A 16,392-nucleotide genomic window follows, 5' to 3' on the forward strand; every position below is an offset into this window, starting at 1 on the left:
TTGACAAGGCCCAATGGGGTGACGATTCACTTTTGTCTCACTCCTGATCTGTCCCCAATTTTGGCAGTTCTGCCACCCAATGATGAATTGGACCTTATCGCAGACAAACGTTATTCTTTTACACGCGTGTGAATTCTTCATTATTTCACAGTTGGCTTAAGAAAGAGAGGTGCCTTTGTGAAAATAAATGAATTTCAAATCGTGACAGTGCCATCCTCCGAGGGAAGTGGAGAATGAAGATCGTCGGGGCGCTAGGACCCGGCGGAATCCGCGAGCCCTTGGAGTAGCTCGACACCTGCTGCAACAGTTCGGGACATTGCAGTCAGGCTGTGTGTTGCTCTTTCTCTCTGTATATTAACAGTCAGTGGCGGTTCCCCATTCCCATCACTCTGAAAATTCATTTTCAGGGTTACTTTTAGCTGCCCGCTAAATGCAGATCGGGTGAATTGTTGCTTACACGGCTGCAGCACTAGGACAGTCTGAAGTTTTCTGCTGTTCCTACACTTGCTATTTGTCCTTCCTTCCGCTCGATCTTAAGGTACTTCAGCTGCTTGTCTTGTGTTCTGCAACTTATCCTTTTCGTTAAGGTTAACTATGGGCTGGCTTTCAATTCTCTATGGGATCATTAAGCAAATCAGACTGAATTCATAACAAATTATATGTTATTAAAGTTCTCACCCGGGAGTAAAGTGAAACTGAATTGTAACTGACTCGAGAAATCGCCTTGTGCTTGGATAAATAATTATTGATTACGAAACTTTTTTTTCAAGTTTTATTTTAAGGAAGGAGAAATTGACATTTAAAGGGGAAATGCCCGAGTGCTTTCCGTGACGGGTGACACTTCATTCTCTTCGGTAAGTCCTTTTCATGAAGTTTCCTGTGTGACATATTTTTCTAGAACCTTCCAACATACTGACTGAGAAAAAGTTACTGTCTTGGAGCTGCTATCGAAATGTTAATTTTGTTTCCCGTGGCTTTGTCGATGACGATTCCATACTTGTGGGTGTAGAACACGTTTGATACAATGGGAATGAAATGTTCGTAGTGTTTTATTGGGTGTGTGGAATTGACTTGAGGCTCTCAAAGGGTTAAGATGGCTGCTCCTTTTGAATAATTTAATGTTTGCTATGTAAAGTGTTTTGTTAAACCAGTTGAGATGATTTTCAGGTGAGTAAGTTGGAAAAATTAAGGACAGTTTGATGTTTAAAGAAAATTAGTTTCATTCACCCAAGTTCTGCTGTGAATTCTCGGCTCTCCTTCTAAAAATGTAGTATTTTGTATGTTCAATGAGATCATTAAAACTGATGAGGGTACTGTCTTGGAAGCTCTGAGATCTGGCTTCCAAACTCGCCTAGACTAAAAAAAGATAGATTTAGTAGGTAGATGTCCAGAAATGATTAAATGTAGGACTCATTTGATGGCTGAATTGGTACATGCAATGGCTACTGTGGAGCTGGGCCATGCAGAACGGGAAGGTCTCTGATTTGATTTCCCCAGTCTCTGTGTTGTGTTAGCTGGAGCAGTAGTGGGCACCCTGGTGTAGTAGTCGCTACTGCCCCTGGGCTAAGAAGAAGGAAAATTAGGCAGAATTCTGACTCCTGATGACTACTGTTAGAAAATGCCTGTGTGGACATCAGGTGAGGATAGGGTCAGGTGTGGGAGTGAATGCCCCTTGTGGTAAATAGCCTATGAACACTCACCGTCTTGGCACACCTGAAAAATGCCACTTGGGTGAGGTTCCAAAAGGCAGTCTGTGTCTTCTGCAGGGGAAAATTTGAAGGAAAAACTTTTTTTTAAATCAAATAATTAGTCTTTTTTTTTTGCACATGTTAAGAGCTTTAAAATCTGAAATTTCTATCATTGGAATCTGATTCCTGTTGCTTATTTATACTCTCGGGACTACAGGTGAAAGTGGCAATTTATCCAGAGTTGCATGATGTTGGATAATGGCACAGGTCTGCACTAAATAACACACTGGCTTTCACTTAACAGCCTGCATTGTGTTGCGATCTGGAATGTATTTGAAGTGTTTCTGGGCATAGCTATCCATTCAATAAAGTGCTGTCATTGATGGTGCATTATAGACATTATTTCACTTGTCAACTAAGTTTCATGATGTATGAGCTACATATAGCACATGTGCAGAAATAGACATGGGCATAACCAGCAATAACACCTTTTTAAAAATGATTTGAGTAAATATTTTATCAACTTGCATTTATATAACACTTTATCATGCCACTCAAACGTATCAATGTATTTCACATACTAAAGTATGTCGGCAACCATTTTGTGCCGAGCAAGATTCCACAAATAGGATGAAAGTCTATTTTTAATGGCATTAGTTGAAGGGGGAATGTTGGCCAGGACAACGCCCTGCTCTTCAAACCTGGTCAAGGGATCTTTAACATCCACCTGAACAAGCAGGCGAAACCTTGTTTTAATGTCTCGTCCGAAGGACATCACCTTTGACAGTGCAGCACTCGTGTAGTCCAGCACGGGTGTCTCAGTCTAGGTTATGTTGTCGAATCCCAAAGTGGATCTGATTCAACAACCTTCTAACCCAGAAGTGAGGTTGCTACCAACTGAAGTTAGTTATTGTCGGAGGTTTCTTTCCTTGCACAAAGTATTATGAAGTACGCCCGTAATTAGTTTGTTGTGGTTACACCTATATGCTTGCTGATGGTATAAACTCTTGGCCCAGCCAGGCTGCTATCTTGGGTATGTGGAACAAATTCCATATCCTACATGCACGAGACTTATAGAAACCTAGAAACATAGAAGATAGGAGCAGGAGTCGGCCATTCGGCCCCTCGAGCCTGCTCCGCCATTTAATGCGATCATGGCTGATCATCCAAATTCAGTACCCTGTCCCTGCCTTCTCCCCATATCCCTTGATCCCTTTAGCCTCGAGAAATATATCCAACTCCTTCTTGAATATATTTAATGAATTGGTCTCAACTACCCTGTGTGGCAGAGAATTCCACCGGTTCACCACTCTCTCTGGGTGAAGAAATTCCTCATCTCAGTCCTAAATGACTTACCCCTTATCCTTAGACTGTGACCCCTGGTTCTGGACTCCCCTGCCATCGGGAACATCCTTCCTGCATCTAGTCTGTCTAGTCCTGTTAGAATTGTATAAGTTTCAATGAGATCCCCTCTCATTCTTCTAAACTCTAGTGAATGTAAGCCTAATCGACCCAATCTCTCCTCATACGTCATTCCTGTCACCCATTATCCATTGTTACTAGCTACACATCTTCTATAAACTGTTTTTGTATTTGTGCAAGGGGAACTGGATCAGAGTTTCCCTCATCCTCTGCACCTTACAAAGGAGGACAACAGTAAGTGAAGATTTAAAAAACATCACGACCCAATCCTACATTTGCTTGTCAATCCGGTGACACAATAGAAAGGTGTTACAAAGTTAGTTCTTTGACTTTATCAAAGTTACTTATTTTCAGAAGTAACTAGTGATTTTTCTTAAGACTTGTATGGGACCTTGATTTTTAAAAAGGAATTCATTTTTTTTTAAACCTGAAGATATCATTTTCATGTATGGTCTATTGGTATTTCACCATACAAGGCAATTTATTGTGATTGTGTTACTAATTGTGTTTAATTTGTTTTTAAAATCACTTTTAATTTTTTTTTTTAAATGATGGACTTTACTGGCATCAAGTTCAGCAGTGTCCAGCCAGCTTCTTGTGGCCACGTGCCCGCAGCACGTAACTGCCTGCAATTTGGCAGTAAATTGTGAATTTTACTCTGGAGAATCTGTATGGGTGGCTGGTGTGTGTGTTTGTGTCTCTCCAGTTCCCACTGATCCAGGGTGCTCTGCTGAAACATTGTTCAAGGAGTGTTACTAGGCAGCTGGTTGTGCCTGACTTGCCTTAGATACTGGATCAATAGAGTGGAAAATGTGTTGTAACCCCCAGAACTTCACCTTGATGAGCAGAAAACCCGTCCAACCAAACCGGTCGGCAGAAATATAAGAAGTGTAACAAAATAGGGATACATAGGTCATTGCAATCAGAGAGGAGACGGTGGGGATTCCAAGTCATCACTTAGCAAGTACAACACTAGAATTACAATTTTACAGGCATGAAAACCAACAGAAACAAGTCAATATAAATCATAGTGTAATAGTAATTCAAACACTTTATTAAAAAAAAAATTAAAAAAATGTCCCAGTATAGCTGATGTATCTTCTACGGTGTGGACTTTCCCGAGCAACTGACACACAAGTGTTTAAATTGAGTTTTCTGCGCAGGTGGTTTCTGGTTTACGAATTGAGCTTTCAGAAAACTTCCCCCAAAAAAGCTTACACAACAGTAGAGTCCATGAATCATGAGGTGCTACTCACTTATGGAATAATTGTTGTCTTCCAATGCATTTGTAGAATGCTTGACCACCAACGTTCCCTCCTAAGCTGCGCGTGTGAGCGACCGCGCAGTAATCTGCTGGGTCCCGCGCAGGCCGCTCGCCAGCTTTTCCGCTGTAAATACCGCGCATGCGCAGAGATTTAAAGGGACCGCGCCGAACAAAGCCCAGCTTACAGGGAACATTGCTTATCACAGCATTCAAACGTCACCAATCACACAATTAATTGCTTGTTGGGAGTACAATGACCGTTGTAGCCAGATGTGGCGGCCATTCTGTGCAAAGGAACATTCCACAAATGGTCATGAGGTGAATGATTAGTGAATCTATTTTTGATAATCGAGGAATGTTAACGTGGGGAACTCCCTGATCTTCAAATAGTGCCATGGGGCCTTTAATATCTACCGGCACAAGCAGGCAAGGTTTTGGTTTAATATGTCTGTTAACGTTTCAGGCTTTCTCCAACACCTTTTACTGGTGTAAAAGGCATGTCGACAGTTCCTGTAAACTGACCACACCTCCTTCACACTGAAACTAGTGCCTTTTACTCGTCGCTAGGCCAGGGCTAATTAATAGCACCAATCCTGGTAAATTGCTTCATGGGGAACATGTAGGATGCCCACTGTGTCTCCTGTCTGTCTCGAAGGCTGCAAACTCAACAATACGAGACCACTTTGTGCAGGTTAACTGACAGGTGACATTTCCCCTGTCGGTCAACAGTTGGTGGCCACTGGATTTTAAGAAAGCTGGGTGACAAGACAGTGAGATTGGGGGGCGGGGGGCTTCAGTATACTGCACCAAGTGAATTATGTCAAGGCAGTAGGATGCAGATTAGAGTCGATGATCAAAGTGAAAAAAGATGGGGGCAATGTTATTTTAAAAAGCAGTTCCTTGCTCTCGGGTGAATTATGGAGAGTGACTGTATTAATCAAAATAGGGTGCAACCAATCAGACTTGAGAATGTTCAAGTTCAATGGGATTGGAAGCGACTCTTTAGCCTTATTAAATGACAAGGAAGCTCACTGATGAGCAGTGATCGTCCAGCAGACAGAAAGGAGCCAGTTGTACTGTCATGTATGTTCAGGTGCATCAAGCGACAACAGTTAGAACTTCAAAGTGGATGTGCATTGCACTAATTTCCATCAGTCTTATTCACATGCTGAAGGCTGGTCTCCTGATCTATCTGCGACATTTCCTTAAAGGATAGGTTCCCTTTGACCATAACTGAATTGAAAGGCCAGTAATCGCTGATCAGAGTTTGTGACCAGTTAAGTGATGCCGCCACTGGATGGAAGTAACTGTTTTCTGGAATTGGTCGCCAAGAGGTGTGGAGACTGTTCTCCCCTTGAAGGTAGCATGAAGGCGACTGTCTAACATGGCAAAACATTGGGGTCATGTGTTAAAACTGAAGGTTAGCTTGAACCTGATGTCACGTTGGATTCAACTGCTGGAAGTGAAAGTGGAGCAGCGACAATTCTAAGAACTTGGGTTTTTAATTAAAAAAAAAAAAAACAATTTGGAGTGTAAACCTCAACTCCTCATGGTGGAATTATGTAGCTGTAATGGCTGTGTGGTTATATAGTGGGTTGTAATTGAGAGGCAGCTTGATTGTAGGATTCAGTCCATGATCTCATTCTTCAGTTAAGCCTTCACAACACCCACTGCGTTCCCACTAATGCTAAAATATGACACCGTATGTCTTCTCAAAAGACACACTCCAAGCCAGTTCTGAGTCATTTTAAAGCTTTTTTTTTTAAATGAAGGGAAAAACTTTTTTTATAGTTGAATATTTTGCTCAAGATGAAGGGTGTTATTTCTGGGAAATGGAAACACTCCCAGTACAGGTTCAATAGTTAAATACAGAACAAAGCTCCCTCTACACTGTCCCATCAAACACTCCCAGGGCAGGTTCAGCGCAGGTTAGATACAGAGTAAAGCTCCCTCTACACTGTCCCATCAAACACTCCCAGAGCAGGTACAGCACGGGTTAGATACAGAGTAAAGCTCCCTCTACACATACCCATCAAACACTCCCAGGGCAGGTACAGCACGGGTTAGATACAGAGTAAATCTCCCTCTACACTGTCCCATCAAACACTCCCAGGGCAGGTACAGCACGGGTTAGATACAGAGTAATGCTCCCTCTACACTGTCCCCATCAAACACTCCCAGGGCGGGTACAGCACGGGTTAGATACAGAGTAAAGCTCCCTCTACACTGTCCCCATCAAACACTCCCAGGGCGGGTACAGCACGGGGTTAGATACAGAGTAAAGCTCCCTCTACACTGCCCCAAAATGTTGTCTGTTTCCACCTCGAGTGTCTCCTATTGCAGCACGGTGGCATTTTCTGTTGCCCACACCAGCTATCCTGTGGGCGGAGTGAAATTTGTGCCAGGTTAGTGCCTTTTTTTTGTCAAATATTTTTGAACACATATAGTCAGGGACTAAGTGGGAGTCCATTGATGTACAGGAGGTGAACTGACATATGCCATTGAAATTAACATCTCACTGAAGTGCCTTGAGGTTAATGACTGATGTTTGCTCAACTGTTGTGATGTTGGTGTCAGTATCTCCTTCCCAGTCAGTTTCCTCGATTTTCGGCAGTCAACTCCGCTTTTCAATAAACCCAATCATTTGCTTTAAACTTTTTTTTCCAAGTGGTACGATGTTTGATGATTCTTTGGGGAAGGAGAAAAGCCATATGTCATTTGCCACAAGGGAGAAGCGATGGGCCAGGACAATGTTTTAGTGAGATTTATGTCCTCGGCATTTGTCAGTAATACAAATGTCTTGATCTTGTTAAACTGGTGATAATTCTAACGACTGATCAGAGGAAATGAAATATAAAATTTGATGGAACAATGCAGTTACATAATGAGTACTGGAACCAGCTTAGAATGATCGAGCTGGCAGACCTGAAATATACCGCCAGCTCCAAGTTGCTTTCTAGTCAGAAAAGGTGTCCAAATGGGTGGGAGGTGGCTTGTGTGGAGCATAAACACTGGCATAGACCTGTTGGGCTGAATGGCCTGTTTCTATGCTGTAAAATGCTGGTTTAATTTTAAACTTGGCCAAGAGCTGATGGGATACTTGGCTCTCTCATCCTTAATTCGCTTTCAATATTCTTTTAAACTTCACCTTGCACTGGTTCCCGTTATACCACAGCCGTGTCAAACTATCTCCCCCAGTTGGGCGGCCAACACTCACTGTCAGTTCAGTGAGTTTATTGAATTGCACTGCACCTTTTTATGTTCGCGGGAAGACACAGTTATTTTGAACTGAATAAAATGCGTTGTTCAGCTCAGTATGACTGCCCTGGCGTCATAGCCAGAGCACCATCAGCAATGGTTTCTCTTCCTGCCCCCCGCCCCCCGCACCGTTACCTCTGGAATCCCCCAAAGATTTATCTCTGGTCTTCTCCTCTTCCTCATTTACCTGCTGCCCTTTGGCGACATCATCCGAAGCCATGGGCTAAGCTTCCACATGTGTGCTGACAGCACCCAGTTCGATCTCTCCACCACCTCTCTTGACCCCTCCATTGCTGGCGTGTTGTAGGACTGCTCGTCCGACATTCAGTCTTGGATGAGCTGCAATTTCCTCCGGTTATATTGGGAAGACCGAAGTCATTGTCTTTGGTCCTTGCCACTGATTCCATCTCTTCTCCTGCTACTAATGAAACAGGCTGTTCACAACCTCTGTTGTATTGCACCCCATATCCTCATTGACGTAAGAAAACTACTAGGCACTTGGTCTAAGCGTTAAACAAAGCTTTAATCAACTGTTTTACAGCATGGAGGTCTAGTTGTGTCCTTCACTAGTTCCTGTTAAGAATGTCCTGAGCAAGCTGGGCCTGTGCCCGAGTATTTATACTCTCCCTGGACAGCGCCACCCGCAGGCCGCTCAGTATTATTTCATATGTCTTTCTTTCATGAATGACTGATTCATGTCAATCATCACAAAGACCGGCTACTTCCACCTTTGTCACTTTGCCCATCTCCACCCCTGTCTCGGGCCATATGCTGCTGAAAGTGAACTCCTTTGATTGTCCATGGGTCCAATTCTTCATGTGAGCTTGGGCAGCGATCATCAGCAAGATGATCTTTGGTGGGGGGGGGGGGCTACACACATGCTGTGCAGCAAGAGTACTAGGTAATGACTAGGAACCTGAGCTGATTTTTCCTTTTTGCACCCTGCCCGCCACCCCCCCCGCCCCCCCCCAACAAAACTGAAGGCAATTGTAGCACCTCTATTGCCCGCCCCCCCCCCCCCCCCCCCCCAACAAAACTGAAGGCAATTGTAGCACCTCTATTGCTACACCGGCTGAGATCGGCTCGCTCTGCTGATACCAGGGATCAGTCCTGGAACCTCCTTGATCTGTGTCATTCAGTGCCATTCTTTAACTGAAATCTAGAACTTTTATTAAAAACAAGTTGCAAAGCTTTATACTGGAATGTGTAGCATTTTCCATTTTAATCGGACATTTCAATGTACAGAGAATGGTTCCTTTATTACAGTACTAGGAGTGGCCAGTGTGGGTGTGACGCAAGCTAAACAGTTAGTCTTGTTTGTTCAAAACAGGTGTGGCGTTAGCCCGTTGGTAAACACTGAAGTCATTATTTTACTAAGTGGGCAAAGAACGTTTGGATTAGTTGAGAAAGATTATCTGAACAAACTGGAAAATGAGATGTCTGGCTGCAACATTCTAACTAATTCCTGGTATGTTTTTTACTTTTGAGAAATGTGTTGTGTGCTGCATCAAGTTAGGCCAAACTGATTCAACTACAAATGACCCAAATTGCAGCTGTTGCACCAGAACAAGGACTTTGTGTTGTCCTAAAAGCCTTTCAGTAAATGTATTTGCCACTGAAGAAGTTCAAGTAATTTGTTATAAAGCCTTGATAGGATGCTGCATCTATATGTAGGCCCTGCCACTACCCTTGCAGTAGTATCTGTGTGATATTACCCCGCGTCCTCAACAATCTCCTGGGTGAGAGCTCATTGTGTGGAGAAACATGGGTCAGAATTTATTTCTTGTCACACTACAGTATAATGTATGCAGGCACAGCACACTGCGCACAGTTCTATTTTGGCAAGATTCCAGTGTTGTCTCCTGAATATTTCTCTCAATCAGAATACTCGTGTGCAGTAACCATTCTCTTTATACCCTATGAGGTAGGTAGACTTTAATCAGGTACAGGGCTAGTATGGGGTTGATGCAGCAATTCAGGCTACTTCCCAGTACTCTTTGTGGTCTCTATGAAAGTCAGCTTCTCCATGACAATCCCATGCTTCCTCTGAACTGAAACTTGACCCAATGTGCCAAATAACTGAAATATTGTGCCACAGGGTGAACGATGAACCTTTTATACTATTGGGGTATGTACCGCAAATAGAATAGGATACCACCATGTACTCCTGATCTCGACAAATTGGCAGAAAAACACCATGCTGACAGATCATGTAGCTCAGGCTAAACTACTAACTGAAATTTATTACAAGAAGTAAAACCATGCAGAGGCAAGAATAAATCTGCAGATTAACATAACATACAGTACCTAACTTTACATCATCTGTTCCAAGACAAAAGTTTCAAAATTCATAGCGGTCCCTTTCGGTAGCTTTTCAATGAGTCCGTGATGAAAATCTTTTCATTTGAAAAATAATCTCGTGGAGCCTTTATTTACCCCGATCGGGATGGATTAATGCACAGGCCTATGCCAGGGGCCCCAGCCAAATATGGGACCCCTGTTAAAACTCGCCACAACATAGAAAAACTGCATACATCTGCTGGATCAAAATATGCTAGCATTTAAAAATGCTGTCTGAAGGGGGCGAAGCAGAGTTTGTGTTTTAATGGATTGGAGGGGTCATGAGGGGGGTGAAAAGGGGCCCCGAATACCTTTGGTTCTCAGGGTCCAAAGAACCCTTAATTTGGCTCTTCCACCCAGTGGCACATTGGAGTAGAAAATCTGAGACCCATGAGGCACCAGCCTGGTTATACGTTACATTCTCTGAATGTCCAAGCTGGCACAATGACATTTAAAAAATAAAAATTATATCCTCTCCAATTAATCAAACTGTTCTAGTTCCAATTACCTTTTGTAGCGACAGACCAGAGACAAAAGAAACTGCAGATGGAAACAATGTCAAAAACGTTGCCCTAACCAAAATGAATTTGACTCGATTCGGTCTGGATTCCTCCAGTGGGACAGCCATTACAGATAACAACTCTGACTCTCCGTATCAAATTCAATTTGGCGTTTCCATTTGTCCTGATGGGACTATCTACATGCCATCAATATAAATAAATGAGCGTCATTTCCCTTTTGAAGTAGGTGCCTGCACTCAAAACAAGCTTTGTGTATACCTGTATATCTCACCTGTCTCTACACAAAGACAATCCCAGTTTAATATTTGTCATGCTACTTGGCCTAGTTACAAATTCATCTCAACAAAAGCTGCTTACCACTGCCCGCCCCCCCCCCCCCCCCAACAATGAATTTAAACTGGATAGGCACTAGGATCTGTCGCAGGTCTGATCCAGAACACACTTCTCAAATTTTGGGGCAAGGGCATAGATGAACTGCTCCCAAGATTCCGTAGCTCAATAACCAGCCTCTTGTTTTGCCCACTGCAAGGGAAGACCTAATCAGTCTCCTGTCTGCACTTCCCTTCCTCAACAGCACAGGCAAGATGGGGATCTTGTGTAGGAGAATTGGCATCAGTCTGTGATTTACCATTCTGATACTGCAAGTTGTACCAGAATTAGGTATTGTCTCAAAGTTCAGCTTTGCGTGCTCGGAATAATGCACAAGTGTCATTCCACCTATTCCGACATAACCTCTGCCTCACAGCCTCAAGTAAACGGATATTATGTGCTGGGCGTCTAGGCTATTTTTCATTTTTCTAGCTCCGTAACATTTTATTTCTGGAAAACACCGTATATTGCTTTATCTGTTGGTGTGACCAAAGTACCAGTCATTCAGGCCTGCCACTCTTATCTGTGTTACTCTGATTTCTCTCTCCTTCACTCCCCGACAACGCAAGTTCCAAACCCCTCAACCTGCAGTGCATTTAGAGGGTGGATTTTGGATCAGTGCTTGGGGTGGAAATGCAGTTTTCTGGAGAACTGGGAAATTGGAAGTTTTTGGTGCTGCTCCTGCTTTTCACCAACACCATTGTTTAATGTCAGGACATTGGCGTTTGAGTGGGGCAGTTGAAGGGGATGCAAAGTACAAACGCTGAGCAAAGGCAACAAATTCGGGAGTAAAATTGGCCTGACACTGAGCCTTGGGTAGTGGTTGCATTCTGAGGCCATGACCCTGAAAGCTGCTCACGTGTTACTCTTGTGGTTTGATGAAGTCATTTCCTGCCACGTATCTTGCTGCCAACTATCTCTTATCATGCAGGCAGCTTCTTTTGAGTGGCAAAGTTCTCGAAAGACACGTTGTGAAATCACACTGTGCAATATTGGCGTATAAATGCTCAATGTGCTGGTATGACATTTCTTTGTCTGCAACTTCCTCTGAACCTGATGTTAATTAACTGAATGAGTTAATTAGCATCGGGGGGGGCAAAAGAATTTTAACCGAACATGTTGAGCATTAGACACTAATATCATACATTGTGATTTCACTCCATTGGAGATAGTTGAATGATGCAGGATAATCAAGATCGCATCCACAGGTGTCAGGAAAAGTTTGCTTGAAAACCTTCATACATTTTGCACTAAAATAACAACAGAAAATGCTGGAAAAACTCAGCAGGCCAGGCAACATCCGTGGAGAGAAAATAGAGTCAACGTTTCAGGTCAAACCCTTTGTCAAGACTGGAAAGGCACAGGAAATGAAATAGATTGAAAGGCCAGGCTGGGAGAGAACATTTTGCATACATTTTGCACTTAGTTTTAATGGAAATGCAACATTGTGAGGCCCCTTTCTATGCAGGTTGGACCTTCTTTGATGAAGCCAGGCCCGAGAGATGCTCCTATGATACCCCAAACTTGTGTCAGGTTCCTGGCGCACTTAATTACACCAATAATCCCATTATGTCAATCTGTTGTCAGTGTATACAACAACTTCACTAACTAGATGTATTTATTAAAAAACCTTGTACAGCAGTGAATTCAGCCTGAATGGAGAGAGTAAATAATTTTGCAAGTGGGAGAAGGATAGGGGACTGGTGTAGGATGGGGGCTAGATTAATAGTGGTTTTACAGTGCAATAAAGTGAACCTCTTCACTGTAGTACCGCCCTCTCTCGGTTCCACTCCTACCTGCCCCAGTGTCGCCAGTGCACTTCTTGCAATGGCTTCTCCTCCTGTACTTGCATGGTCACCTCCAGTGTGCCCCAAGGTTCCATCCTTGGCCCCTCCTATTCCTTATCGATATGTTGACCCACATATGTAGTCGACGACTTGCATTTCTATAGCGCCTTTCACGACCACTGGACGTCTCAAAGTGCTTTACAGCTAATGAAGTACTTTTTGAAGTGTAGTCACTGTTATAATGTGGGAAACACGGCAGCCAATTTGCGCACAGCAAGCTCCCACAAACAGCAGTGTGATAATGACCAGATAATCTGTTTTTGTTAAGTTGGTTGAGGGATAAGTATTGGCCAGTGTAGTGTATGTACCTTTAAGAGAGAACTACTTTTACAGCTCCTGTATACTGTAGTACCGGCAGTGACCACACCTGTATATAAGCCTTGAGCAGGCATCTGTACTGTTAGTCTTTAGACTACCCTCCTCCAGTAAACACCTGTTGATTGTTAATCTACAGCCTCCGTCTAGTTATTGAAGAACACCATACCTTAAGAGTAACGGATTCAACAGCCAGGACACCGGGGGAGAACTCCCCTCCTCTTCAAATAGTGCCTTGGGGTCTTTTATGTCCACCTGAGAGGGCAGATGGGGCCTCTGTTTAACGTCTCATCTGAAAGACGGCACCTCCAACAGTGCAGCACTCCCTCAGCGCTGCACTGGAGTGTCAGCCTGGATTTGTGCTCAAGTCCCTGGAGTGAGATTTGAACCCACAACCTTCTGACTCGGAGGCGAGTGTGCTACCAACTGACCCGCATATGTACACTGACAATACCCAGATTTAACTCGCCACAACCACCCTTCGTTCTATGACTTTTGCTGTACTGTAGGACTACCTGTCTGGCATCATGATGTGGATGAGCCAGATTTGTTTGCAGCTCTATGTTGGCAAGACCAACGCCATCCTCTGTGCCTAGCCCCTGGTCTAATCCCTGCTCCCCTGATGTTCGCTGGAGCTCAATCCCACGCTGTGAAAGCTTGGTGTCTCCCATCTAGTCCATCACCAAGACCGTCTACTTTTGCCTCCAGCCCGTCGCATTGTTGATGGGTAATTTAGTTCCTTGGCACAGTGTGCCATTATTGATGCCTAGAATGGACAATGGTTTTGGTTCTTCGATTTGAACTGCCTTTTTACTGTGAGTGTGCATTAAAAATGTGGAAGGAAGCATGAACTGTTACCGTTATTTCGGCAAATTCAACAGCCATTTTGGGCCCCAAAAGGTCCCACAAACAGTATTGAGGTGATGGCCCAGTTAACCTGCTTTTGGCGTTGGTTGTTGAGGAAGAAATGTTGGACCAGATGCAAGGAGAACTCTTTGCTTCTCTTCAAATAGTGCCACGGGATCTATAATGTTCATCTGAATCGTCAGAATAGACAAATGACCGAAGAACGACCCCCTCCGATAATGTAGCAATCCTTCAGTACAGCACTGAAAATATCCGTCTAGATCATGTGTTTAAGTTCTGGTAACCGAAGAGTAGGTACCTACAAGCCCTGCCGTTTCTACATTGGATCACTTTGATAGAAGCAATTGAAGATAGTCTGCTCGGATCCTGTTTATTAAAGACAAATGTCACAGCAAACGGTGCAGGAGTCGTGTTTACACATTTTCCATTATCCTGCTATTAACACCGAGTCACCAAGATGAATTTGCATGTAAGAGCCCATGCAGAGGATCTTGTGGAAACAAACAACTGGCTGTGTTTTGGGTAACCACACACAAATATGAAAATTATATTTCGGTAATATGTGCACCGTGAATACATTGATGAGGGGTAACTGCAGCCAGCCATGTGTATTGGCCCTCCACAGACCCGATTTTGGCACAGATTTCATTTTCTGCTGATCTCCCACTCCCATGCTTCCAAGTTCTGTTTTCGTTTTTGGGGCGAGCTGTTGGTGGAGAGGAGGAATGAAATGTCCCTATAATTGTTTCGCTCAATAACAGTGGGAGTCCTGATATGGCCTGAGAGCCCTTTGCAGCCTGCCTCTCCTCCACCTGTGACACTTTGCAGACTTGCTGCTCTGTGTGTTGGCTTGAGCTGGGGTTTAGTGTTTCATCTTGCCCTCCAGCAAAAGGCAAGGGTTATCCCAGCTTCTGTACAGCAGGGGAAAGGACCCTATTAAAATAGACCTGTTGCTCCAGCAGCTTTTCCCTCTTCCGGTGGGGAAGAGCCCGACCTCCACTTGGCTACTGCCCACGGTGGAATGATGGAAATCAGGAGCTTACTCTGTGGGGAATCACAAGCCACAGACCCATGCCCCCTCGCTCAGTGCTGCAGTGTCCCTGAGAGTGGCTCTCGGGTAAGACAGTGACTTACAGCAGTGTTGTCCAATACATTTGCCACTAGCCACGTGACTAATTGCATTTCTGATTAGGAAATAAAAATGTAGTAATAGACACCATGATCTCAATCTTCTCCTCCTCCTTAGGTAGTCCCTCGGAACCGAGGATGACTTGCTTCCACATTAAAAATGAGTTCTCGGGTGACTGATGAGTCCAATGCGGGACCTACAGTCTCTGTCACAGGTGGGGCAGACGGTGGTTGAAGGGGCGGGTGGGTGGGGTCCTTGGGTTGACGTGCGCTCCTTGCGCTGCCTGCGCTTGGCTTCCGCTTGCTTCCGGCGAAGAGACTCGAGGTGTTCGGCGCCTTCCCGGATGCTTCTCCTCTACATTGTGCAGTCTTGGGCCAGGGATTCCCAGGTGTCAGTGGGGATGTTACACTCTTTTTCAAGGAGGCTTTGAGGGTGTCCTTGAAGCATTTCCTCTGCCCACCTGGACTCTCTTGCTGTGCTGGAGCTCCGAGTAGCGCGCTTGTTTTGGGAGTCTTGTATCAGGCATGCGGACGATGTGACCCGTCCATCGGTGCTGATCGAGCGTGGTCAGAGCTTCGATGCTGGGGATGTTGGCCTGAGCGAGAACACTGATGTTGGTGCGCCTATCCTGCCAATGGATTTGCAGGATCTTGCGGAGGCAGCGTTGGTGGTACCTCTCCAGTGCTTTGAGGTGCTTGCTGTACATGGTCCATGTCTCTGAGGCATACAGCAGGGCGGGTATCACTGCTGCTCTGTAGACCATGAGCTTAGTGCTGGGTTTGAGGTCCTGGTCTTCAAACACACTCTTCCTCTGATCTCAATACTCATATGGTGTCTGCATGTGAACTTTAATCTTTTTGTGCGTTTGTTTAAGCGCCTTGGGTCGTTTTACTAAATGCAGTTGTTGGTAAAATGGCAAGATGAAAAGTGGAGTGAGTTTTTTTTGATCGTTTGGTGCTTTCATTCCCTGGTTACTGAATGGTAGTAGATGTTTAAGAGAAGATTTACACATGTGAAGTGCATTGAGTATTGTATGAGTGAATGGAAGATGTTTTCTACTAAAATGAGTGCATGTGACTAAAATGGGGTTGTCATAGCCACACCTGTGGCTAGTCAGCAATTTCTATTGGACAGTACTGGTTTAGAACGTGTCCCTTGAGCAGAGCATTGAGTAACATTGCCCTATTATAACAGGGACGTGCTTGAAGCATTTAGAAGTGGGACATGCTTGTTCTGACAAGCTAATATTCCTGTTGCTCTGACATGCCTTCTACTTGGTAAACCGATCACTCATCTGCTAAACTTCAATGCGCAAAACTGCCACGTATAACAGCTGCTTGCATGCTGACTACCTTTTTTTGTCTTCAGGTGA

At 44.2% G+C, this 16,392-nt stretch overlaps 2 protein-coding genes across 3 annotated transcripts in view; one reads left to right on the forward strand and one right to left on the reverse strand.

The window, feature by feature from the left end:
* Positions 1 to 7,852, reverse strand: part of LOC147097076 (TRAF family member-associated NF-kappa-B activator) — a 110,147-nt gene extending 102,295 nt beyond the window's left edge. The window contains exon 1 of the mRNA XM_085972526.1: positions 7,768 to 7,852. Coding sequence (XP_085828652.1) covers positions 7,768 to 7,852 — 85 coding nt within the window. The remainder of the gene's footprint in view (positions 1 to 7,767) is intronic.
* Positions 44 to 16,392, forward strand: part of LOC147097077 (polypeptide N-acetylgalactosaminyltransferase 6-like) — a 66,230-nt gene continuing 49,881 nt past the window's right edge. For both annotated transcript variants that reach the window (XM_085972877.1, XM_085972878.1), the window contains exons 1-2: positions 44 to 538; positions 771 to 854. The gene's annotated coding sequence lies outside the window, so the exon portion shown is untranslated. The remainder of the gene's footprint in view (positions 539 to 770; positions 855 to 16,392) is intronic.

The sequence above is a fragment of the Somniosus microcephalus genome, chromosome 33 (genome assembly GCF_052327205.1).
Source record: "Somniosus microcephalus isolate GS21.2 chromosome 33, FLI_Smic_1.0, whole genome shotgun sequence".
Lineage (NCBI taxonomy): Eukaryota > Metazoa > Chordata > Chondrichthyes > Squaliformes > Somniosidae > Somniosus > Somniosus microcephalus.